This window comes from Saccopteryx leptura, chromosome 1 (genome assembly GCF_036850995.1).
Source record: "Saccopteryx leptura isolate mSacLep1 chromosome 1, mSacLep1_pri_phased_curated, whole genome shotgun sequence".
Classification (NCBI taxonomy): domain Eukaryota; kingdom Metazoa; phylum Chordata; class Mammalia; order Chiroptera; family Emballonuridae; genus Saccopteryx; species Saccopteryx leptura.
Genome location: NC_089503.1, coordinates 50,856,121 through 50,882,080, shown reverse-complemented (window position 1 = coordinate 50,882,080; position 25,960 = coordinate 50,856,121). Strand labels below are relative to the sequence as shown.

At 45.0% G+C, this 25,960-nt stretch overlaps 1 protein-coding gene and 1 pseudogene across 2 annotated transcripts in view; one reads left to right on the top strand and one right to left on the bottom strand.

Moving 5' to 3' along the window:
- Positions 1-21,410, bottom strand: part of TMEM41B (transmembrane protein 41B) — a 42,288-nt gene extending 20,878 nt beyond the window's left edge. For both annotated transcript variants that reach the window (XM_066366050.1, XM_066366057.1), the window contains exon 1: positions 21,077-21,410. In XM_066366050.1, the coding sequence (XP_066222147.1) occupies positions 21,077-21,197 (121 nt within the window). In that variant the 5' untranslated portion in view covers positions 21,198-21,410. The remainder of the gene's footprint in view (positions 1-21,076) is intronic.
- On the top strand, positions 7,415-13,766 carry LOC136389677 (pre-mRNA-splicing factor SPF27 pseudogene; annotated as a pseudogene).
- Positions 21,411-25,960: the final 4,550 nt, after the last annotated feature.

Below are 25,960 nucleotides of genomic sequence, written 5' to 3'. Positions count from 1 at the left end.
GTTTCCAGCTTCAGAAAAATGCAAAAAAAACCCAAAAAACCAGGACATCCACACATTGGGCCAATGCTCTACCAATGAGCCAATCAGCCAGGTCCCCTACCTATTTTAAAGACAAGTAAATAGAGGCCCAAAGGAGGTTGCACTATTTTTAAAAATCCTAAGCAACCAAATAATTTTAAGTATATCTCCAAGACATTTTACTATCTACTATCTATTTACAGTCAACTCATAATTTCTGATGAAACACCAAGTGCTTAGGTTAGTGCTTTAATGTACTAAATATGAATTATTCTTACCTGTTCATTAAAGCAGGCTTAAAGACAATATTAAGTTTATCAAGTTCTATTTTATGAACACTAAGGTTAAGACTTTTTCTTTTCCAATTTTATGTAATCTAAACATGACACGAATCAGCCTAACCTCTCAACTAGTTCCTATCATTTTAACTGTTTCATCTTTTTTTTTTTAAACATGTATTCTTTTTTTTTTTTTTTTTTTTACAGAGACAGAGAGAGAGTCACAGTGAGGGGTAGACAGGAACGGAGAGATGAGAAGCATCAATCATTAGTTTTTCGCCCTGGCTGGTTGGCTCAGTGGTAGATCATCGGCCTGGCGTGCAGGAGTCCTGGGTTCGATTCCCGGCCAGGGTACACAGGAGAAGCGCCCATCTGCTTCTCCACCCTTCCCCCTCTCCTTCCTCTTTGTCTCTCTCTTCCCCTCCCACAGCCAAGGCTCTATTGGAGCAAAGTTGGCCCGGGCGCTGGGGATGGACCCATGGCCTCTGCCTCAGGCGCTAGAATGGCTCTGGTTGCAACAGAGCGACGCCCCAGATGGGAAGAGCATCACCCCCTAGTGGGCATGCCAGGTGGATCCTGGTCGGGCGCATGCCGGAGTCTGACTGCCTGCCCGTTTCCAACTTCAGAAAAATACAAAAAAAAAAAAAAAAAATCATTAGTTTTTCGTTGTGCATTACGACACCTTAGTTGTTCATTGATTGCTTTCTCATATGTGCCTTGACCGAGTAACCCAAGCTGTTGAGCTTTTTTGCCCACGCTCAAGCTGACGACATCCGTGTCTCGAACCTGGATCCTTGGTATCCCAGTCCGACAATCTATCCACTGCGCCACCACCTGGTCAGGCTTAACTGTTTCATCTTAATCTCAAAAAGGACTTGACTTCAAAACCAAGTCACAAATAGAAACTTACTTGCTCATACCATACTTCTAAAATTTACTGCAGGAGAAATGGGATCATAAAAATACAAAATATGCCTTCAATGAAATAATACACTAGGCCTACCTGCATCTTACTACTCTGCTTCATTAATCCAGTGAGTATTGTACACATGCTTCTTCTTTGCAGCACAGAGAATTAAACAGACTATAAACATCTGAAGTGGATCAAATATGAAAAGATCCATGCAGAATCTTATGCCAACATGTGCCAATGCCAAATTGTCCATTATATTTTTGAACTAATTATGATATCTATTTCAATGCATATCTTGAGAATCTTAATAAGTCGTATCTACTCAACCAAAAAGGAAAATAAAAAGAAGAGTAATCAGCCAAAAGTTACAAAAATTTCAAGCATGCACTAAAACTAATTCAATTAAAACCCCCTATTTAAAGCGGGGACTTTGACAAGAGGGAGGCAACTGGCTCCTTTGTTGGATGGACAAATAGTGTTATCAAAAGGCGACAATGGTCGTTTTCCTACTTTATTAAATAAAGAGGTGCTATATTAGAAAAGGCCTAAGGGTAATATATAAATATTGAGTATTTTAGCATAGTTTTCTATGGGTTGACATCAAAGCAAGGACACATTAACAGGTATATGGTCTATATGATTTTTCTGAAGGTCTATTACTTCTTAAAGGTTTGCTACTTTTAACTCTAGCTGGCATTAATTTTTCCAGCTTTCCACTTAATTCCCTGCTAGAATCAGGCCCAAAGTACAAAAAATACTAATACAAATAATTTAATATTATAGGTATTGTAGGGAAAACAGCCGTGTTAAGCTTGCACACTTGCACTTTGCATGATTAGTGCGTGAGCATGTGGCAGGGCCACGTGTGTATAGCCTATGTAAGGCTACAGCTGCTTGGGTGAACTGCAGATTGCCTGCCTACCACTGCAAGGGGCCATTTGCTGTTTGTTTCCCTGATGCCATGAGGAGAGGTTTGCCCTGCCCGTTTGTCCGCTGTTGCAAGACTCTATTAAATGGGAATGGCCCAACGTTTTCTGGCTCTACAGCTCCTCTACTTTCTGCCCATATCCAACGTGAACCTGCCTGGCCTCGGCCACTGGCATTACATCTGGTCTAGTCAGTAGGATTCAGATCAGATCAGTATGGAGCTACTAACACCCTTGCAGGGCTGGATAGAGGAGTGGCTGTTCCCTTTGGCTATCCTGTTGGGGGCTATGGGCTGGGTCTTTTATACAGCCTTGCGAGCAGACACTGAAAGCTCTGTGTAAGAGACTGCCTGAGTTTGAGAACTCCAGGATGAGCTGCAGACTGAAGGTAGACAGCTGCAGGAGATGCAAGAGTTGCTGGAGGAGGCCAACTGCTTTTGAGAGCTTCAGTGTGAAATGCAGGCTGAACACAAACAGCACCTGAAACTGGAACTGTTGCTTAAGAAGAAATTGCAGTTTTGTGAGTTCCGGTTTGCTCTAGAAGCAGAACATTGGCAGCAACAGTTGTTAGAGGCAGGGGTCTCCAAACTACGGCCCGCAGGCAGCATGCGGCCCCCTGAGGCCATTTATCCGGCCCGCTGTATTTTGGCCCTCTGAGGCCATTTATCCGGCCCCGTCGCATTTCCAGAAGGGGCACCTCTTTATTGGTGGTCAGTGAAAATGCATCCTGTGCTCATGGAGTACTGTATGTGGCGCCGCAAAGCTCTGCGTCGCTCATGTACAGTACTACTTCCGGTGGCGCGGGATACACAGCTCACGGCTCCAGAAGCACGTCATATCACTTGTTATGGCTAGCAGTGACAAATATGGAACCAGACATTGACCATCTCATTAGCCAAAAGCAGGCCCATAGTTGCCATTGAAATACTGGTCAGTTTGTTGATTTAAATTTATTTGTTCTTTATTTTAAATATTGTATTTGTTCCTGTTTTGTTTTTTTACTTTAAAATAAGATATGTGCAGTGTGCACAGGGATTTGTTCATAGTTTTTTTTATAGTCTGGCCCTCCAACAGTCTGAGGGACAGTGAACTGGCCCCCTGTGTAAAAAGTTTAGGGACCCCTGTGTTAGAGAAACAACTGTAGGTTCAAGACCTCGAGCTTCAGCGGTCACTGAAGATGGAGCTGCATTTGTGCTGGTGGAGTGGCTGTGAGCCAGAGGTAGCAGGCATTTCCAACTCATCCTCTTTAGAGAAGGTTCGGGCTGAAACTGCTGTCCACAGACACAGAGCAGACTGGTAGTCACCAGAAGGTAAAAACCCAGCAGCCAAGAGTGCCTCAGGGGCAGGCACAACCCCCTCCACAGGCAGTGGAACACTCTGTGGTCTGGCCCTTCACCCTGACAGAGCTGATGGAGTTAGGGGCAAAATTCAGGCAGAAACCCACAGAGCCCCTGGCATCTTGGTTGCTGCAGTTGTGGGACGTAGGGGGTGGATGGCATCATGCTCTCCAGAACAGAGATGGAGAAATTAGCTGCCATTACTACACATTCCTCCTTGAGGCAGCATCTTCAGAACTGCCACGAAAACCCAGGAAACCATACCCTATTAGAGTGGGCAATGGCTGCCATTTGTACAGTCTGGCAGAAATCTGAAGACTTGCTGGGGACAGTGAGTCAGTGGCAGTCGTACATTGAGCGGCAGCAGGTCCTCTGAGAACTAGGTATGAGGAATACTGCTTTCAACCTGAGGTCCCGAGGGCCAGATCAGGAAGTATTTACAGCATAGATGAGGGATCTTATTCTCTGCAGTGCCCTGTCAGCCCTTTTTGGGTTACTAATGGCTATCTTTAGCCTATGTGGGGCAGCCCATCAACACAGTTACATAGACGGTAACAGATTTAAGGGGGATGAAGGCAGTACTAAATCATAAGGCCATGTGGGCTGCTGCTCATGCTGCCCCCTACCTAAAAAGAGAAGCAGGCCTGTAAAGGTTACCCAAACACAGATTTGTGTAGATTTGATTGTGGGTGGGACAGATAAGGAAAAATTGGATGGCAGGTCCTGTTACAGCTTTGGAGGCAGCTTAAGCTGCAATAGAGGTTCCAGCTATTGAAAAAGCAGGGGAAGGCCCGGGCAGGTTGGCTCAGTGGTAGAGCATCATCATCCCACCATGTGGATGTCCCAAGTTTGATTCCCGGGCAGGGGACACAGAAGTGCCCATCTGTTTCTCCAGCCCTCCTTCTCTTGCTTCTCTCTCTATGCCTCAACTAAAGCGAACTAGCCCTGGGTGTTGAGGATGGCTCCATGGCCTCTGCCTCAGAAACTTAGAAGAGCTCGATTACTGAGCAACAGAGCAACTACCCAAATGGGTAGAGCATCGCCCCCTAGTGGGCATGCCGGGTGGATCCCAGTCGCAGCACACTTGAGAATCTGTCTCTGCCTCCCCTCCTCCCACTGAATAAAAAGAAAAGAAAAAAAAAAAAGAAAAAGCAGGAGAGGCAGGCAGCCCTGGCAGCTGCCAAGAAAATGGCTCACATTCAGGCTACATGGTTGCAGGATTATTTGCTGAAGACAGCTAAGAGAGAAGAGGATCCTCAAGACCCGTTGTTCCAGTTTGAATAGGGGGAAGGCTGAAGACTCGTCTAATGGGGACGGGTGTAAAACTGACAAGCCACTTATCCCCTACTAATGTGCAGCAGGTGTTGGCTTTAAAAGATAATAGGTGCTTTTTTGCAGTAGCAGTTGCAACTAAGAGAATTATCAAGGTGGCACAGGCCTTGAGTGTGCTTAACTTGGCCAGACTCTGTAAGCTTCGACCTGAGGGGGTTTGAAGGGTATTTGGATGGCGTCTATGGCAAAGGACAGAGAATTTATGGAAAGGTGCTGAGGTCTGTATGGCTAGTTGCCTACAATGGACTTTCACCTTGGGTGATTTGTACAGACAGTTGAACTATTGTGAACTGATCATTGAGAGGTATAATGGACTCTTGAAGCAGGGACTTTGACAAGAGAGGGGCACTGGCTCCCTTGTTGGATGGACATGCCACTTATGAATAGTATACGAGACCCTGACAGGAGAGCCACAGTACCTGTGGAGGCCCTCCTGCATCAGGAAGCTGCTCTCATCCAGTTGCAGATATGCACCATGGACACTTCACAGCTTTAGTGGACATAGCCTTGGACTATACAGGCCCTCCCACCTACGATGTAGTAGGGGCCTAGGTGGGCCTCCAGTTAACTTTCTGGGCAGAATGCTCACAGAGACATTGTGAGGGCACGTTTATAATTACTGTCATTTTGGGTATAGCTTGTGCTTTGGTAATTCTGTTGATGTAGTCTGTGCTGTTTGTGATGTAATAATGTACCTCACTACTCGCATAGGGACCATAGCGAAAGATACCTGTCTCATAGATTGTGCAGCAAGCAACCCTAAAGGGGTAGATTGTTTTGAAAACAGCTGTGTTAAGCTTGCTAGCTTGCACTTTGCATGATTAGCGCATAAGCATGTGGCAGGGCCACATGTGCATAACCTATGTAAAGCTATGGCTGTTGGAGCGGATTGTGGATTGCCTGCCCACCACTATGAGGGGCCATTTTGCTGTTTGTTTGTCTTCTGCATTGAGAACAGGTTTTCCCCCACCTGTTTGCTCATCTGCTATTGAGAGACTCTATTAAACAGGAATGGCCCAATGCTATCCAGCTCTGCAGTTCCTCTACCTTCTGCCCAAATCCAATGTGAACCTGCCTGGCCTCGGCTACTAGCATTACAACTATCTTTTAAACTCTTCAAAATCATCAATAATTTTGTTTTTTTGTTTTTCATACTGTAGATATTTGTGGACACAGAATCACTTCTCAGAATAGCTGATTTTCCCTTTTTTCTTTTTTTTTTTTTTTTGTGGGAGAGACAGAGAGAGTCAGAGAGAGGGACAGACAGGAAGGGAAAGAGATGAAAAACATCAATTCTTCGTTGTGGTTCCTTAGTTGTTCATTGATTGATTTCTCATATGTACCTTGACCAGGGAGGCTACAGCAGACCGAGTGACCCCTTGCTCGAGCCAACAACCTTGGACTCAAGCCGGTGAGCCCTGCTCAAACCAGATGAGCTTGCGCTCAAGCTGGCAACCTCGGGGTCTCGAACCTGGGTCCTCCACATCCCAGTCCAATGCTCTATCCACTGTGCCACTGCCTGGTCAGGCTGATTTTCCCCCTTTTCTTGGAACTCCTCTTAAGATTTCTACTATACAATATATGCACTCAAATGTATAGTTGCTTAGAACTATCTGCTGAGCATCTATTATGTACTAAATGTTTTGTTCAATGTCTGCTCTTAAGAAGCTGATTGCTAACTTCGCTAGATCCCCAAGGAATGATACAAAGGGGCTTTGAGTTTATAGAAAAGCAAGACCACGGGGTAAGAGTGATAGAAACAAGATTCAAAGAGCAGGTGGAAATTTAGTTGAAGACTAAAAGGTAAGAAAAGAATTTATAGCCTTCTAACCTGTACTATAGCTAAACATATTTTTGAAGACTTCAGCAGGTAACACAGTTCTCTTAAATTAAAAATTAAATAAGGTCTTGGCCAGTTGGCTCAGGGTAGAGCATTGGCCTGGCATGTGGATGTCCTAAGTTCGAGTCCTGGTCAGGGCACACAGGAGAAGCAACCATCTGCTTCTCCACCCCTCCCTCTCCCACCCTACCCTCCCATAGCCATGGCTCAATTGGTTCAAGCACATTGGCCCAGGATGCTGAGGAAGGCTCAATGGAGCTTCTGCCTCAGGTGCTAAAAATAACTCGGTTGCAAGCATGGCTCCAGATGGGCAGAGCATCAGCCGGAGGTGGGGGGAGGATCAGGTGGATCCTGGTCAGGGCACATGCAGGAGTCTGTCTCTATATCTCCCCTCCTCTCATTTGGAAAAAAAGAAAAAAAATTAAGTAAGACATTTAGAAGGCTAGCCCTAAAAATAAACCTTAATATTTTCTTCCCATTATGAATTCATCAGTCCTAAAAAGGGAATTGGGGGGGAGGGTGGTGTCAGACATTTAACTGGACTACAAAACACTACCCTGAGGGTTCTTTGACACATCACTGATTGCTACTTGTCTTACAGTGGATGATGAAATATACAGACACGGAACAAAATTAACCTCCAAGTTCATTTCCTTCTCTTTCTAAAATTTGGCAAATTTCAGCAAGCACTGTGCTCAGCAGTAACACATACACACAAAAAACACTGATAAGAATGCAATAAAACTGAGAGAACTCAAATGGACTTAAGAATGGCAGGCACAGGTTTGGTGGCTGGAGAAGTTGTGGTGGATGCGCTGCTGTATTTTGACCAAGGTTATAAAGCACCTAGAGTATGAGAAGCGGCTGCAGCACTGGTGGAGAAGGAAACACATAGATACAGACCTTCTAAGAACTAACTGAGCTACCTGGCAGTCCTAGATTATTCTGCTTTTGAAACTGACATAATGAGAAATGAATCTGAAAGACTGGCTGCCCACCAACCAATTGAATTGCTCAGCATGAAACGATATGAACTTCAAGTCCCTTCCTCAGGCCAGAAAAATGACATTACTGCATGGCAAGAGTGTGTAAACAATTCTATGGCCCAGTTAGAGCATCAAGAGATTTGACTTGAGACTCTGAATCTAATGTGACAGCACTGATGCAATACCTAGAAAGTATATAATGAAAATCTAGTTCAGGCCCTGCCTGGTTGGCTCAGTGGTAGAGTGGCCACCCGCGTGTGGAAGTCCAGGGTTCGATTCCCGTTAGGGCACACAGGAGAAGTGACCACCTGCTTCTCCACCCTTCCCCTTTCTCTCTTTCTCTCTCTCTCTCCCCTCCCCTCCCGCAGCTAATGGCTGGAACAATTTGGCCCCGAGCACTGAGGATGGCTCAACGGCCTCACCTCAGGTGCTGAAATGGTTTGGTTCAGAGCACTGGCCCAGGATGGGCAGAGCATTGCTTCCTAGTGGGCTTGCCAGGTGGATCCTAGTTGGCACGCATGCAGGAGTCTGTCTCTGCCTCCCCGCCTCTCACTTGCTTAAAAAAAAAAAAAAGAAAGAAAATCATAGTTCATATGATTGAACACACTCAAAAAGAACTCCAGAAGTTAAGGAAACTGTTCAAGATTTAAACTGGCAGTGAAAGAATAAGTAACTCACAGCTGGATCTAAATTAAAAGAAATGGGAGTCAAATTGGGTATCCCCGGTCAGTAAGGATTATAAGATTGAAAGGACTATTTTACAATTAGAAAATGAAGTCTTTCAAATGAAGTAACAGCATGGTGAAGCCAACAAAGAAAACATCTGGGCCCTGGTGGGTTGGCTCAGTGGAAAAGCATCGGCCTGGCGTGCAGGAGTCCTGGGTTCGATTCCCAGCCAGGGCACACAGGAGAAGCGCCCATCTGCTTCTCCACCCCTCCCCCTCTCCTTCCTCTCTGTCTCTCTCTTCCCCTCCTGCAGCCAAGGCTCCATTGGAGCAAAGTCGGTCTGGGCACTGAGGATGGCTCCATGGCCTCTGCCTCAGGCGCTAGAATGGCCCTGGTTGCAACAGAGCAACGCCCCAGATGGGCAGAGCATCATCCCCTGGTGGGCGTGCCGGGTGGATCCCGGTTGGGCGCATGCGGGAGTCTGTCTGACTACCTCCCTGTTTCCTACTTCAGAAAAATACAGCCTGACCCGGAAGTGGCGCAGTGGATAGAGCATTGGACTGGGAAGCGGAGGACCCAGGTTCGAGACCGCAAGGTCTCCAGCTTGAGCATGCGCTCATCTGATTTAAGCAAGGCTCACCAGCTTGGACCCAAGGTTGCTCGCCTGAGCAAGGGCTTACTTGGTCTGCTGTAGTCCCACGGTCAAGGCACATATGAGAAAGCAATCAATGAACAACTAAGGTGTTGCAACGAAAAACTAATGATTGATGCTTCTCATCTCTCTCTCTGTTCCTCTCTGTTCCTATCTATCTCTCTCTCTCTGACTCTCTCTCTGTTTCTGTAAAAAAAAAAAAAAAAAAAAAAGAAACCAAACATCTGACAAGACTTCTGAAAAAACAAATGAATTCAGTCGGTAGATAGGAAGGCAGGTTCGACTTTCACAGAAGATCAGGCACTGCCTGTGAAGGACAATAGCATCTTAGGAAATCATCAGAGTTTAGAAACCATAAAAAGTGTATTGTTAGGCTTTTGGAAGTGAAGTGCCTGGCACACTGGACTGCTGTAACCCCCAATTAATGTTACCTGTTTTTATAATTGTCTCTCTCTAGCCACTCCTCACTTTCCTCCTTCCTTTGCCTGATTTTTCCGCCTAACTCAAATCACCACCTAGCACTATTTTTATTTTATTGCTTTTATGCGCTGCTGTGCGGTGTGCTCAGTAAACTCTTATTGAATGAAAAAAAAAGTGTATTGTTATAGTCTATTTGTACATCAGCAAAATAAAAAATTTCAACTAAAAAAATGAATGCAATAAAACTAAGTGACATTCGGCCCTGGCCGGTTGGCTCAGTGGTAGAGCGTCAGCCCAGCGAGCAGAAGTCCCGGGTTCAATTCCCGACAAGGGCATACAGGAGAAGCACCCATCTGCTTCTCCACCCCTCCCCCTCTCCTTCCTCTCTGTCTCTCTCTTCCCCTCCCGCAGCCGAGGCTCCACTGGAGCAATGATGGCTCGGGCGCTGGGGATGGCTCCTTGGCCTCTGCCCCAGGCGCTGGAGTGGCTCTGGTTGCGACAGAGCAACACCCCGGAGGGGCAGAGCATTGCCCCCTGGTGGGCAGAGCGTGGCCCCATGGTGGGCGTGTCGGGTGGATTCCGGTTGGGCGCATGCGGGAGTCTGTCTGGCTATCTCTCCCCGTTTCCAGCTTCAGGAAAAAAAAAAGTACAAACAACAACAACAACAACAAAAAAAAACTAAGTGACATTCAATTTTGTATTTTTTTTGTATTTTTTTTTTCCTAAAGTTGGAAACGAGGAGGCAGTCAGACAGACTCCCGCATGTGCCCGACCGGGATCGACCTGGCACGCCCACCAGGGGGCGATGCTCTGCCCATCTGGAGCGTTGCTCTGTTGCAACCAGAGCCATTCTAGCGCCTGAGACAGAGGCCATAGAGCCATCCTCAGCGCCCGGGCCAACTTTGCTCCAATGGAGCCTTGGCTGCAGGAAGGGAAGAGAGAGACAGAGAGGAAGGAGGGGGATGGGGTGGAGAAGCAGATGGGCGCTTCTCCTGTGTGCCCTGGCGGTAATCGAACCCAGAACTCCTGCACGCCAGGCCGACGCTCTACCACTGAGCAAACCGGCCAGGGCAATGACATTCAATTTTGAAGCTCCCTTTCACACAAACTAGTAAAGAGGAAGAGCTGGCTATTATGATTCAAAAATCCTTCTAAAGTATAATCCTAATAAATCCAGAGACTAGAATTAATTCATTTAGTTCTAACCAGATAAAAAGTAAAGAAAGAACTCATTCTAACACTAACTCTACATCTCTATTTGTAGCATCCATATTTATAATATGCCTTCTTCTGGCTGCATCAGACATGTGTCATTTAGCATTTACAGCTACCCACACCAATACTTTATACATTCATTAACCTCTAAATCTTTGCTCACACTACGTAATTCCCAGTCTGAATCATCTCATTATCTGCTTTTCCAACCCTCTCTCAGGTAAAGGCACTATTAGAGAAAGTCAGATCATCATGCTTCCTTGGCCTGAAACAAGTTCACATGTGTTTCTATACTATTAAGATTATTAGTGGCACCTGACCAGGCAGTGGCAAGGTGGACAGAGCATCAATCTAGGACGCAGAGGGCCCAGGTTCAAAACTCCGAGGTCGGGCCCTGGCTGATTGGCTCAGTGGTAGAGCGTCGGCCTGGCGTGTAGGTTTGATTCCTGGCCAGGGCACACAGGAGAAGCGCCCATCTGCTTCTCCACCCCTCCCCTTCTCCTTCCTCTCTGTCTCTCTCTTCTCCTCCTGCAGCCAAGGCTTCATTGGAGCAGAGTTGGCCCAGGCGCTGAGGATGGCTCCATGGCCTCTGCCTCAGACGTTAGAATGGCTCTGGTGGCAACAGAGAGACGCCCCAGATGGGAAGAGCACCGCCCCCTTGTGGGCATGCCGAGTGGATCCCAGTTGGGCGCATGAGGGAGTCTGTCTGACTGCCTCCCCGTTTCCAACTTCAGAAAAATACAAAAATTAAAAAAACAAAACAAAAAAACTCGAGCTCACCAGCATGAATGAGGACTCTCCAGGTTGAGCACAGGATCACCAGCTTGAGCACAGGATCATACACATGACACCACAGTCACTGCCTTGAGCCCAAAGGTTGCTGGCTTGAACTCAAGGTCACTGGGTTCACCACAGGTCACTGGCTTGAGCAAGGGGTCACTGGCTCAGTTGGAGCACCCCCCACATCAAGGCACAAATGTGGAAAGCAATCAATGAACAACTAAGGTGCCACAAAGAAGAACTAATGCTTTTCATCTCTCTCTAAAAAATATATATATACATATCAGTGGCAAACAAGAATCCTTTTACAACACTTTCCAAAAGGGATATTTCAAGTCTCTACAAGCCTTAAATTCTATCTTCAACTCTCAACCAATGATGCTGCACCCACGTGTTACTGAGCTCCCAATCTCTAACTCAAAATCTGTTCACAAAATTATCTTTCCTTGTTCCTTCCTCTTATCTTTGTATTAAATGCCAGCACCCTTTCTTCCAGATTTTGCTCTTAGAATTATTTCTCCACTCAGTCTTCCCTCTTAGAAGCACTTTTTCTCTAACATCTAATATGTACATATCCATCCTGAAAAAGCCCAACTTGATCTTAATGCCCCTGTAGTAACTCCCAATTTCTCTTATTACTTTCATATTAAAACATTTTAAAAGCAAAATCTCCCTATGTTTCATGTCTCATGGTCACCCAGTCCACTAGTTCTAACATTCAGTTTCCGTTAGACCTACTTGATCTCACTGTGAAGGAAGCTAAGACCCATCTCTCCTGAGAACATAACTTTACAGGGACTCGAACAAGTTTTTAAGGTCACAGGAATCTACTGTAGTTCTGTTGAAAATATATTTTATTTCAAAGGTTTTCAAATTTTTAAATTATTAATAAAAAGTGGTAATATCATTGAGTATAAATTTAAACAAATAGTTATGAAATACATAAATTAACCATTAAAAACACACACAGAGAAAGTATATTTGTAGGAAGCAGAAGAAACAGCACTACCTATTTTGTATAAAAGCTCATTCTCTAAGGCTTATGCCCTGCAACTCTGCTATCATTCACTCACCCTCACAATTATCTAACTGCTTTCAGGCACTTCCCCCCATTCACTGAAGACTGAGTCCAAGCTTATATAGTAAACTTCATAATTCTAAAATCCATTTCATCATCTATTTGTATGATCCACCTAGCCTCAAAATTTTTAGACCTTCATTTATTTCTACTCAACTTTAGCCAATCACTTCCAGTGTTACACTAAGTTCTCACATTATCTGAGATTGCTCTACCACGGACATTTAAAATCTCAATATGTCATTCCTTGATTACCTGTATTCTTTCTTTCTTTTTTTTTTTTTTTTTTTTTTGGTATTTTTCCGAAGTTAGAAGTGGGGAGGCAGTCAGACAGACGCCCACATGCACCCGACCAGGATCAACCTGGCGTGCCCACCAGGGGGCGATGTCTGCCCATCTGGGCCATTGCTCCGTTGCTGCAGAGCAATTCTAGAGCCTGAGGTAGAGGCCATGGAGCCATCCTCAGCGCCCGGGCCAACTTTGCTCCATTGGAGCCTTGGCTGCGGGAGGGGAAGAGAGAGACAGGGAGGAAGGAGAGGGGGAGGGGTGGAGAAGCAGATGGGCGCCTCTCCTGTGTGCCCTGGCCGGAATCAAACCCGGGACTTCCACACGCCGAGCTGATGCTCTACTACTGAGCCAACCAGCCAGGGTCACCTGTATTCTTTAATGAGCTTATTTCCTCCATTTTCTTTTCTTTTTTTTGTTCCTTTTTGTTGAATTGATTGGGGAAACACTAGTTAACAAAATTATACAGGTTTCAGGTGCACAATCGTACAACACATTATCTAAACATTGTATTGTGTGTTCACCATCCCAAGTCAAGTTCCCATTCATCACCATTTACCCCTCCTATACTCTTCTCCACTTCCCCCCATACCCCTCCCCTCGGCAATCACCACAATCCATGTCCATGAGTTTTTTCTTTTTCTTTTTTTGTTCAGTCCTTCCACCACCAGCTCCCCCCCCCCCCCGCAGCTCCCCAATCTTCCTACCTCACTCCATTTTCTATCTTCTGTTGGATTCCTCACCTCTCTTCCTTCTATGCCTACCCAGCCTGCACTCCATGTTGTATCATCTGAAGCAGCACCTTTGCAGTGTTACAAGTTCACTTTATTCATTCCCACACCAAGATGGTTGAATACAAATAGAGGAAAATCATGAGTCATCCATCATGAAGATCCACGTTTTTGGGAAAACTGACTTAGTCTTATCCCTACTCCCTTTTCTAGGTGCAGGACATGAACCAGGCTGAACCAATCAGGTTATTCTTACCCTCTGACAACAGTGATAGACTCAAGGATAAGCATTTGATTGACACAGTCTAGTCAGAATGAATAACTAGACTTTTATTGGTAATGCTAAAAAAAAAGATTCTCAAAATTAATGAGACAGCATTTAGCTTACCTGGACCTTCAAGAGAAATCAACTTTAAAGTAAAGCTGACATCAAGTAAGCAGCCATGACATGAAAGAAATCTAATCCTCATGATATCACTGAGCCACTGGTTCCAGACTGAGGCCAGAATGCCACTTAATCTCTTGACTTTTTTTTTCTTTCTTTTTTTTTTTGTATTTTTCTGAAGCTGGAAACAGGAGGCAGTCAGACAGACTCCTGCATGCACCCGACCTGGATCCACCCAACATGCCCACCAGGGGGCGATGCTCTGCCCATCCGGGGCATTGCTCTGTTGCAACCAGAGCCATTCTAGCGCCTGAGGCAGAGGCCACAGAGCCATCCTCAGCGCCCGGGCCAATTTTGCTCCAATGGAGCCTCGGCTGTGGGAGGGGAAGAGAGAGACAGAGAGGAAGGAGAGGGGGAGGGGTGGAGAAGCAGATGGGCGCTTCTCCTGTGTGCCCTGGCCGGGAATCGAACCCGGGACTCCTGCACACCAGGCCGACACTCTACTACTGAGCCAACCGGCCAGGGTTAGTTCTATGAACCAATAAACTTCCTTTTAGCAAGGGTTTCAATTGTTTTCTATTAATTATAAGCAAAAGAATCTCGATACATAATATTTGGGTTGAGACTGACATCAACAAATCAGATTAATAATACCATGATAAATGTCCAGTTGCCAATTTTAGTCTAACTTTAGATCCCAGTTATCAGTAATCAGAGCTTCTTTCTTCCTCTCAGACAGTGCCTTGCTCATAGCAGATCCTCAAAGAGTTACTTGTTGAAACAAATTAGTAAGGCAGGATCTAGAATAGGCACCTAAGAGGGATTTACTGTCCAAGTTCTAACACTGTCTTCTAAAAGCAATAAAACCAACTTCCAGACAGTATTTCTCAAACATTTTTGGCTGCATTCCACAATAGGCAATGTATTTTATTTTATATCATGATCTGGTACACACAAAATCTATATAACTGAAAAAAATAAAAGAACAATACTCCCTCACTACAGGCAGAGTGCTCTGCTATTTTCCATCTTTTTTAAATGGCTCATCATTACTGATTAAATTGATTTTGCACTGCTCACAAGAATTATGAGTTAAACATTGAAAAACACAGTTTTAGGAGTTCTTTTAATCAAAATGGGGAACTTCTATGACTTGCTAGTAAACAGATCATCCAAAACAAATAACACAAAAGAAAATAAAATACCCTGGTCCAGGCCCTGGCCGGTTGGCTCAGTGGTAGAGTGTCGGCCTGGCATGCAGAAGTCCCGGGTTCGATTCCCGGCCAGGGAACACAGGAGAAGCTCCCATCTGCTTCTCCATCCCTCCCCCTCTCCTTCCTCTCTGTCTCTCTCTTCCCCTCCCGCAGCCATGGCTCCATTGGAGCAAAGCTGGCCCGGGCGCTGGGGATGGCTCTATGGCCTCTGCCTCAGGCGCTAGAATGGCTCTGGTTGCAACAGAACAATGCCCCAGATGGGCAGAGCATCGCCCCCTGGTGGGCATGCCGGATGGATCCCGGTCAGGCACATGCAGGAGTCTGTCTGCCTCCCCGTTTCCAACTTCAGAAAAATAAAAACAAAACAAAACAAAAAAAATACCCTGGTCCAGCCACCTTTGCCCACAGAATAGATCACAAGCTTTTTAAGTGGTTCTACTCTTATCTCTCACCCTTCCTCATCATGGAAGATTTAGACTTTCAGTGTCATTGTCTTGCTCAAGACTTCACAGTGGTCCTCAGTCCATAAGTTTCACACGTTAGACTACAGACCAGTAATGGCAAAGAACACAACAAATGTACCACACACTGCATGTAGCATGTAAAATACTTCAAACATATGTTATGTAGTTATGTAGATGTGTCAACTAATAAAAATACAAATTTATTTAGTGTTATTACTAAGTATTTCTCAGTCAAGAGCTACTAAAAAATTTATTTGTTCTTTAAAACCTTTTCTTTTTTGAATGCCAAGTTACCACCAGCAATTTAAAGATACTGTTTTTTTGTTTGTTTGTTTGTTTTGTTTTTATTCATTTTTAGAGAGGAGAGAGAGAGGGAGAGAGAGAGACAAAGAGGGAGAGAGAGGAGAGAGAGAAGGGGGAGGAGCTGGAAGCATCAACTCCCATATGTGCCTTGACTAGGCAAGCCCAGGGTTTCGAACCGGCGACCTCAGCATTTCCAGGTTGACGCTTTATCCACTGCGCCACCACAGGTCAGGCAAAGATACTGTTTTTTATAACCTGAAGAATCAGTAGTTACTACTGACATCGTATCACCATCTAATTACCACCAGCAACTAAATCAAACCCTCTTATGTTGAAGGTCCAGAGAATTCCTAATACTAACTAAAGAGAAACACAGAGACTGGAAAAAAAAAGACAAGAAAAAGAAAAAACTAGGAATCATTAATAAAAAGGCTGGGTCCAAAAACTTCCTTTGCCTAGCATTTTAAAGCCCTCTATACCAGGGGTAGTCAACCTTTTTATACCTACCGCCCACTTTTGTATCTCTGTTAGTAGTAAAATTTTCTAACCGCCTACCGGTTCCACAGTAATGGTGATTTATAAAGTAGGGAAGTAACTTTACTTTATAAAATTTATAAAGCAGAGTTACAGCAAGTTAAAGCATATAATAATAATTACTTACCAATTACTTTATGTCAGATTTTCGCTAAGTTTGGCAGAATAAATCTTTATAAAACAACTTACTATAGTTAAATCTATCTTTTTATTTATACTTTGGTTGCTCTGCTACCGCCCACCACGAAAGCTGGAACGCCCATTAGTGTGGGTGGTAGGGACCAGGTTGACTACTACTGCTCTATACTATCACACCATTGTGACTGTGGCCAACCTTATCTCTGACTACTACCCCCCAAAAATTCTTCACTCTTTTTTTTTTTGTATTCTTTCTGAAGCTGGAAACGGAGAGAGAGTCAGACAGACTCCCGCATGCGCCCGACCGGGATCCACCCAGCACGCCCACCAGGGGCAACGCTCTGCCCACCAGGGGGCGATGCTCTGCCGCGACCAGAGCCACTCTAGCGCCTGGGGCAGAGGCCAAGGAGCCATCCCCAGCGCCCGGGCCATCTTTGCTCCAAAGGAGCCTCGGCTGCGGGAGGGGAAGAGAGAGACAGAGAGGAAGGGGGGGGGGCGGAGAAGCAAATGGGCGCCTCTCCTATGTGCCCTGGCCGGGAATCAAACCCGGGTCCCCCGCACGCCAGGCCGACGCTCTACCGCTGAGCCAACCGGCCAGGGCCAAATTCTTCACTCTTGACAAGTTACTCTTTTTTTTTTTTTTTTTTTTTTCACAGAGACAGTCAGAGAGAGGGATAGACAGACAGGAGCGAAGAGAGATGAGAAGCATCTATCATCAGTTTTTCGTTGCGACACCTTAGTTGTTCATTGATTGCTTTCTCATATGTGCCTTAACTGTGGGCCTTCAGCTGACTGAGTAACCCCTTGCTCAAGCCAGCGACCTTGGGTCCAAGCTGGTGAGCTTTGCTCAAACCAGATGAGCTTGCGCTCAAGCTGGTGACCTCGGGGTCTCAAACCTGGGTCCTCCTCATCCCAGTCCGATGTTCTATCCACTGCGCCACCGCCTGGTCAGGCTGACAAGTTACTCTTTTACTGACACATAAAAGTTCCACATTAACCTTGAAGCCAACTGTTTTCCCTGCCCAGAATCCCATTCCCTTTTCTTATCCAAAACCTCTTTATCCAAACCCTACTGAGGCATGCTTTCACATCTCCTCCTGCTCTCATCCTTTAGATTTGTAGTCCACAGAAGTCATTTGACAGCATCATAAAAGTAACTGTTGAATATGTTGTTCAAATGATAAAATAAGATAATTTTAAAAGCACTCAGTACACACAGGAGAAGTGACCATCTGCTTCTACCCTCACTTCTCTCTCTTCTCCTCCTGCAGCCATGGCTCTATTGGTTCCAGTGCATTGGCCCCTAGTGCTGAAGATAGCTCCATCAAGCCTCCGCCTCAGGCACTAAAAATAGCTCAGCTGCCAGAAGCCCCAGATGGGCAGAGCATTGGCCCCAGACGAAGGGGGGTGTTTGCCAGGTAGATCCCGTTTGGGGCACATGTAGGAGTCTATCTTCCCTCCTCTCACTTGGAAAAAAAGAAAGAAAAAAGCACGAGATTTTAAGGTTTTATTTTCTGAACAGCATCAGGTTAAAAAAAAAGAAAACGGTAATAAATCAACTGACTCCTATGGAAAACCAAATAGGCCTGACCAGGCGGTGGCACAGTGGATAGAGTCGGAATGGGATGCAGAGGACCCAGGTTCGAGGCCCTGAGGTCAGCAACTTGAGTGCGGGCTCATCTGGTCTGAGCAAAAAGCTCACCAGCTTGGACCCAAGGTCTCTGGCTTGAGCAAGGGGTCACTCAGTCTGCTGTAGCCCCCCAATCAAGGCACATATGAGAAAGCAATCAATGAACAACTAAAGTGCCACAACAAAAAATTGATTATTGATGCTTCTCAATAAAGAAGGAAAAAGAAAAGAAAACCAAATGGCAATCTTTTCAACTGACAACTATTACAAAGCAAATGACAACCTTTAGGGATGCCCTTCGCCAAAAACACTTTTTAAGGAAATCCCTACATTATTGTCACTCAGTAGCAGAATCTTCAAAACAACATTCTTTTCATTTGAATGATTTATAAATTGAGAACAATTCATTTTTAAGTTACTGAAGTTATTTGGCTCTACTGTCTATAAGGTGGGAATATACCCAAAGACACATAGCTTAAAGAGCCGAAGTAGCCCTGGCCTGGTTGCTCAGTAGGTAGAACATTGTTCCTATATGTCAAGGTTGTACTGACCTATGGTGGCGCAGTGGATAAAGCGTCGACATGGAATGTTGAGGTCGTGGGTTCAAAACCCTGGGCTTGTCTGGTGAAGGCACATATGGGAGTTGATGCTTCCTGCTCCTCCCCCCTTCTCTCTCTCTCCCTCTCTCTTTCACTCACTCTCCTCTCTAAAATGAATGAATGAAGAATGGGAGGAAGGAAGGAAGGGAGGGAGGGATGGAGGGAGGGAGGGAGGGAGAGGAAGGGAGGGGAGGAGGAAGGGAGGGGGGAGGAAGGGAAGGAGGGGGGAGGAAGGAAGTTGCAGATTGAATCCACAGTCAGGGTCAAGCAATAATGGCCCTAGCAGTTAGCTAAGTCAATTCAGAGTGTTGTCCCAAAAACAAGGTTGCAGTTAGATCCCCAGGAAGCAACCAAAAAATGCACAACTGAGTGGAACAACAAGCGCTTCGGTTCCCCCTCCCCTCTCTCTACCTTCCTCTCTGTCTCTCTAAAAACCAACAAAACTTAAGTCCTGGCGGGATAGCTCAGTTGGTTGGAGCATCATCCCAGAGCACAGAGGTTGCTGCTTCAATTCCCTGGTCAGGGCACATATAGGAGCAGCTCAATGTTCCTGTCTCTCTCTCTCTCTCTCAAAAAACAAACAAACAAACAAACAAAAAAACAAACAAAAAAATCAAGGAATGGGTACATGAATGGGTGGAACAACAGATTGATGTTTCTCTTTCTTCCTCTCTCTCTAAATCAATAAATTTTAAAAAATGTAATTACTTAAAAAAAAGAGCTAAAGTAAACTGGAGACATTTTAAATTATTTAAACATAAAATGCCTAAAAAAAAATAAATAAATAAAATGCCTTTTTCTGCTAGACACTCTTTTTTCATTCAGTACATTATAAATTTGATTCAAAATGTATTTCAGCTGAATATTAAACATATTTCTTCACATTTATAAACTTTAAGTGTACAATCCTTTATTGTTGACTACAGTTAAAATGTTGCTAGACATTTTTTTCCCAGCACATTGATATGTTTTGTTGTTGTTTTTGTTTTGGTAGACACTCTTAAAAGACCCTCTCCTTGCCCATCACTGGTGATTGAACAAAACAGTGTAAGCTGCAGACAACATAATGACCATTTGTTAGGATCTCTTCAAGTTAATCAGATTCAAAAGCTTCTCAATAGCTTGATCATTTCAACTTCTGAAAAGCAATGAAAAGCACTGTACCAAGATGAAATCAAAGTATTTAATTTCTAGGTATGCTTTTTTCCTTAAAATATTTAAAGCCCTGAGAAATGCCGGGATGGTGTAGTGGGGAAAAAAGCTTTAAGTGTTTCATAAACAATAAAATATTGAGCCTGACCCGTGGTGATGCAGTGGACAGAGTATCAACTTGGTATGCTGAGGTCCCAGGTTTGAGACCTGGAAGTCGCCAGCTTGAGCAAGGGGGTCACTGGCTTGAGTGTGGGATCATAGACACAACCTCATGGTCACTGGCTTGAGTCCAAAGTCGTTGGCTTGAGCAAGGGGTCACTAGGTCTGCTGTAGTCCCCCAGTCAAGGAACATATGAGAAAGCAATCAATGAACAACTAAAGTGCCACAACAAAGAATTGATGTTTCTCATCTCTCTCTCTTCTTGTCTATGTCTGTCCCTCTCCCTGTCTCTGTCACAAAAAATAAAATAAATGTTATTTGTAAACTACAAAGCACTAGACAAACGTCAAAGAGAAAAAGCTTTAGAATGAGAGCATCAGCTCTCATTTCCTACAAGCCAAGCATTACACTAAATCCTTTACATGAATTACTTCGTTTAATCCACGCACCAATAGGTAGATACTATTAATTTTATCATCATCCCCACTGTACAATTTAGATACTGAGCTTTGAAAGATAAGAAGTCCAAAGTCATAAGTAAGTAGTAAAGCAGGGACTCAAACCCAGCTGTTCCTGCCACCTGGAACTTACACCTGGACGAAGTTAAAGCCTTGGTCTTAACTACTGCATTACTAATCTGGCTTTGTCGCCCTGCGCAAGTCATATATCCACTCTGCTTTAGTTTCCTCATCTACAAAAATAAAGCAACGAACGCTCAAGTCCCTTACGTTACTGCCTAGCTTCACCATTATCAACCTACAATCTCCTTGGCATCAACAAGCCAATGTCATTCCTTCTTTTTTAACTGAATTCAACTGAGAAAAACATTTACGACGCACCTACCAGGTATCTCGCCTCGGGGTGGGCAGCAGCCCAAGCACGGGTCTCCCACCTTCTCTGCTCCCGCCCCGGAGTGCGAACAGGCCCCTCTCCCCCAGCAAGTCTCCGGGACCCGGCTGGGGTCCTGTCCCCTTTGAAGCCTCTACCGGCACACTCCCGCCTCTGGGCCAGGCCCAGCTCGGGTCTCTGGATCCACTTACCCTTCAAGTGGTCATTGCTGCTCGGTGTTGTGGGATCCCGCGTGCCCGTTACCTGGTCCCTCGCTGGGGTCGTCTGGAGTGCCCCCGTCTGAGATCTTTCGGCGACTCTGCCTTTCGCCATGGCTACTGCAAGGAACGTGGAGGTAGCGGAGTAATGCCGCGCCCCCCAGACTCCGCCGCGGGTCCTTTATAACAGCCAAGTGCCACAGACACAGCCAGTTCCGGGGCGACCACTTAACCTGAGCCTGAAACCACCTCAGTCAGCGAGCACAGCGACGCTCCGGAGAGACCTGCAGCGCCCACTCGCACTAGGCCCCGCCCCGCGCCGTCCGAGACTCGCGCGCTCGCGCCCGCCCAGTGACCGCGAGACAAATCAGGGGCCTGGCCCTCCCCATTCACCGCCCCGCCTCGCCTCGCCTCACCTCGCCTCGCCGGGCGACGGCAGGGAGCATGCGCTGTCGCGGCACTGGAGTCACCCGGAGTGACTCGCGGACTCAGACTTCTAGTGCGCAGCTTTAGTTGTCCGGAAGTGCTGTTCTAGCGACTTCAAAGCCTTTGTTCCGGACGCCGAAAGTGCCCACTAGTGACTAGTTGGCGCCTTGCAGTAGGGGTTGATTTAGTCACTCCTGTCTCCCCCCGTTCCAAGGCTACTGTCTGGAATTTGGAGGGCCGAGAGAATGCAGCGTGGTATGAAGATGTTGGAAAACATGAAACCTGAACCGGTTCTGCCCAGTTTCAGAAAATAAGAGGAAGGAGCTATATGTAACCTGTGAAGGTCACAGGGTGGCCGGCAGAAATGGGTTTAGAAATCGAGTTTTCCTGTTCCCAAGCAAGTGCTATCCTTTATCATCAGCCTGCGGCCCCTCTTTAGTAACCCAGGTCTGCTCATTACATTTAGATTTTCCTTTTGCTGAGCCCAAATGGACCTTTTTTTTTTTTTTTTTTTTTGTATTTTTCTGAAGCTGGAAACGGGGAGAGACAGTCAGACAGACTCCCGCATGCGCCCGACCGGGATCCACCCGGCACGCCGACCAGGGGCAACGCTCTGCCCACCAGGGGGCGATGCTCTGCCCCTCCGGGGCGTCGCTCAGCAGCGACCAGAGCCACTCTAGCGCCTGGGGCAGAGGCCAAGGAGCCATCCCCAGACCCAGGCCATCTTTGCTCCAATGGAGCCTTGGCTGCGGGAGGGGAAGAGAGAGACAGAGAGGAAGGGGGGGGGGGGGAGCAAATGGGCGCTTCTCCTATGTGCCCGGGCCGGGGATCGAACCCGGGTCCCCCACACGCCAGGCCGACACTCTACCGCTGAGCCAACCGGCCAGGGCCTGGACCTTTTTTTAAAGTTACTTTTTCCACTTCCACCACTCCAGCAGTATTCGGTTTACTCATGAGAGAGTGTATTGGAATTCCCTCTTAAAAGAAACTTGGCAGTGTTTATAAAAACACTGTTCCTATTCAGTAATTACATTTCTAGGAAACTATTCCTTGGAAATAAACATATAAGAATAGTTTCTAACAGCATTATTTATTAGTATGTATAAATGTGGAAGCAATCTAAAAACCCAACACTAAAGAAAAATGGTTAAGTAAATTATGGGAGATTTATTTAATGGAACTTTTATGTGTATGCCCTCTGCCTACTAATGTTAAGACCTTGACCTTTATTTGTTTATTTTTTGGATGTGGAAGATGTTTAATGTTTTTGCCTTAGGATTTATTAAGGTAGGATTTTTTTTCATCATTGTAGTCCCTGGCAGCTAAGTGGGCATTTGATAAATTCGTTGAATAAATTTTCAACCATAGAAAATGATATTTCATAAGAGACTAATAATCTGTAAAAATGCTTATTCAAAAAAAATTCCAAGAGCTAATTATAAAAAAAACTGGAAGAAATATAAAAGCAAGTACTTTTTTTTAGTTTTTCTAATAATTTGGGAGGAGTGAGAAGAAAGAAGCATCAACTGGCTGTTTCACTTGGTTGTCCATTTAGAAAGCAAGTAAATTTATATCATTTGTGGAGAGAAGGTCATCCAGGGCAAGACAAACTATTTTCAAAAATTTGATATAGGCATGACCTGTGGTGGCACAGTGGGTAAAGCGTCGACCTGGAATGCTGAGGTCGCCAGTTCAAAACCCTAGGCTTGCCCTGGCCGGTTGGCTCAGTGGTAGAGCGTCAGCCTGACCTGCGGGGGTCCCGGGTTCGATTCCCGGCCAGGGCACACAGGAGAAGCGCCTATCTGCTACTCCACCCCCACCCTCTCTCCTTCCTCTCTGTCTCTCTCTTCCCCTCCCACAGCCAAGGCTCCCCATTGGAGCAAAGATGGCCGGGGCGCTGGGGATGGCTCCTTGGCCTCTGCCCCAGGCACTAGGGTGGCTCTGGTCGCAATAGAGCGATGCCCCGGAGGGGGAGAGCATCGCCCCCTGGTGGGCAGAGCGCCCCCCCTGGTGGGCGTGCAGGGTGGATCCTGGTCGGGCGCATGCAGGAGTCTGTCTGTCTCTCCCGTTTCCAGCTTCAGAAAAATATAAAAACAAACAAACAAACAAACAAAAAAACCCCAGGGCTTGCCCGGTCAAGGCACACATGGGAGTTGATGCTTCCTGCTCCTCCCCTCTTTCTTTCTCTCTCTCCTCTAAAAAGAATAAATAAAAATATATTTTTTTAAAATTTGATATATTCTTTACTACACACAAATTAAAATTAAGTATAACAAAAACACCTCCCCCAAAACTCTAAAACTAAGACCATACTGAGAAAAATATTTACCACATAAATAAGAATTTCTGCCTGACTTGTGGTAGTACAGTGGATAGAGCGTTAATCTGGAATGCTGAGGTTGCCAGTCAAAACCCAGGGCTTGCCCAGTCAAGGCACTTTCAAATGTTTCTTGCTCCCTCTCTCTCCCTTTCACACCCTTTCTAAAATCAATACATAAAATCTTAATTTGTTTTGTGTATAAATGAATGAGAAAAGCACAACTTGACTGAAAACTGGACAAAGCATATGAATAGTCAATTCACAGAAAAAAAATTAAATAGCCAACAAATTGGTGAATAACCTCACTAATACAGTGTGGTAACACTGAGAGGTGCAAAGATTGCAATAGCAGAAACAGGCGCCCTGACCAGGCGGTGGCGCAGTGGGTAAAGCGTTGGACTGGGATGCGGAAGATCCAGGTTCGAGACCCCGAGGTCACCAGCTTGAGCGCAGGCTCATCTGGTTTGAGCAAAAACCTCACCAGCTTGAGCCCAACGTCGCTGGCTCAAGCAAGGGGTTACTCGGTCTGCTGAAGGCCCGCGGTCAAGGCATGTATGAGAAAGCAATCAATGAACAACTAAGGTGTTGCAACGCGCAATGAAAAACTAATGATTGATGCTTCTTATCTCTCCGTTCCTGTCTGTCTGTCCCTGTCTATCCCTCTCTCTGACTCTCTCTCTCTCTCTCTGTCTCTGTAAAAAAAAAAAAAAAAAAGAGGGGTATTTAAATTAGAATGGGACTGTTGTGAAGGTCTATCTAGTAAGAATGATTTTTAACTGATTTAAAGGATGAATGGGAATTAACAAAGAAGAGAACGCTTTTACAAAGGCTAGAAGCTACTGCTTATTTTTGAAAAAGCTGCAAGCAAAGAGGAGAATAGAAATAAATGTGATGAAAGAGTTAAGACAAGGACCTTATGAAAAAGTGCTAGAAGATTGAATTAAACCCTCCAACACATCAAAAACCCCTGAAGAATTTTTTTTTTTTTACTGAGTGCCTTCCTAGTGCTATTTTATTTTATTTTACTTTTCAGTTACAGTTTACATTCAATATTATTTTGTATTAGTTTCAGGTGTACAGCATAGTGATTAGACAATTATATACTTTACTAAGCCGCATTTCCCCCAATATCAGTACCCACCTGCCATCTTATTTTTTCCTTTCTATGGAATTTATTGGGGTGACACTGGTTACCAAAAGTATATAGATTTCAGACACACAATTCTATAACACATCATCTGTACACTGTACTGTGTGTTCTACCCATCATCATTTATCCTCCCATACCTTCCTCTATCTCCCCTCAGCCCCCACCTCCTCTTGGCAATCACCACGCTGTTGTTTTTGTCCATGAGTTTTCTCTCTCTCTCTCTCTCTCTCTTTTTTTTTTTTGCTCAATCCCTCCACCACCATCACCCATCCACCCTCCCCCAATAGCTATCAGCCTCCTCTCTATGAGTCTGTCTCTATTTTGCTTGCTAGTTCATTTTGTTCATTAGATTCTACATATGAGTGAAATCATATGATACTTCACAATATTATTTATATTCCCTATGCTGTACTTTAAATCCCTGTGACTATTTTGTAACTACTAATTTGTACTTCTTAATCCCTTCACTTTTTACCCAGTCCACTAAACTCCCTCCCCTCTGGCAGCCTTGTCTGTTTTCTGTATCTATGAGTCTGTTTCTGTTTTGTTTGTTCATTTATATTCTTTAGGTTTCACATATAAGAAAATGATATGGTATTTGCCTTTCTCTGACTTATTTCACTTAGCATAATACCCTCTAGGTCCATCCATACCATTTGCAAATGATAAGATTTCATTCTTTTTATAGCCAAGTAATATTCCATTAAATATCTGTACCACCACTTTTTTTTATCTACTTGTCTGTTGATGAGCACTTGGGTTGCTTCTATTAGCTATTGTAAATAACACTGCCATGAAACAGAGGTGCATATATTCTTTCAAATTAGTGTTTTGGGATTCTTTGGACATATACCCTGAAGTGGAATGACTGGGTCATAAGCCATTTCCATTTTTTAATTTCTTTTTGTTAGAAATTTCAAACTGTTTTTCATAATGACTGCACCAATCTGCATTTCCACCAACAGCACATGAGAGTTCCTTT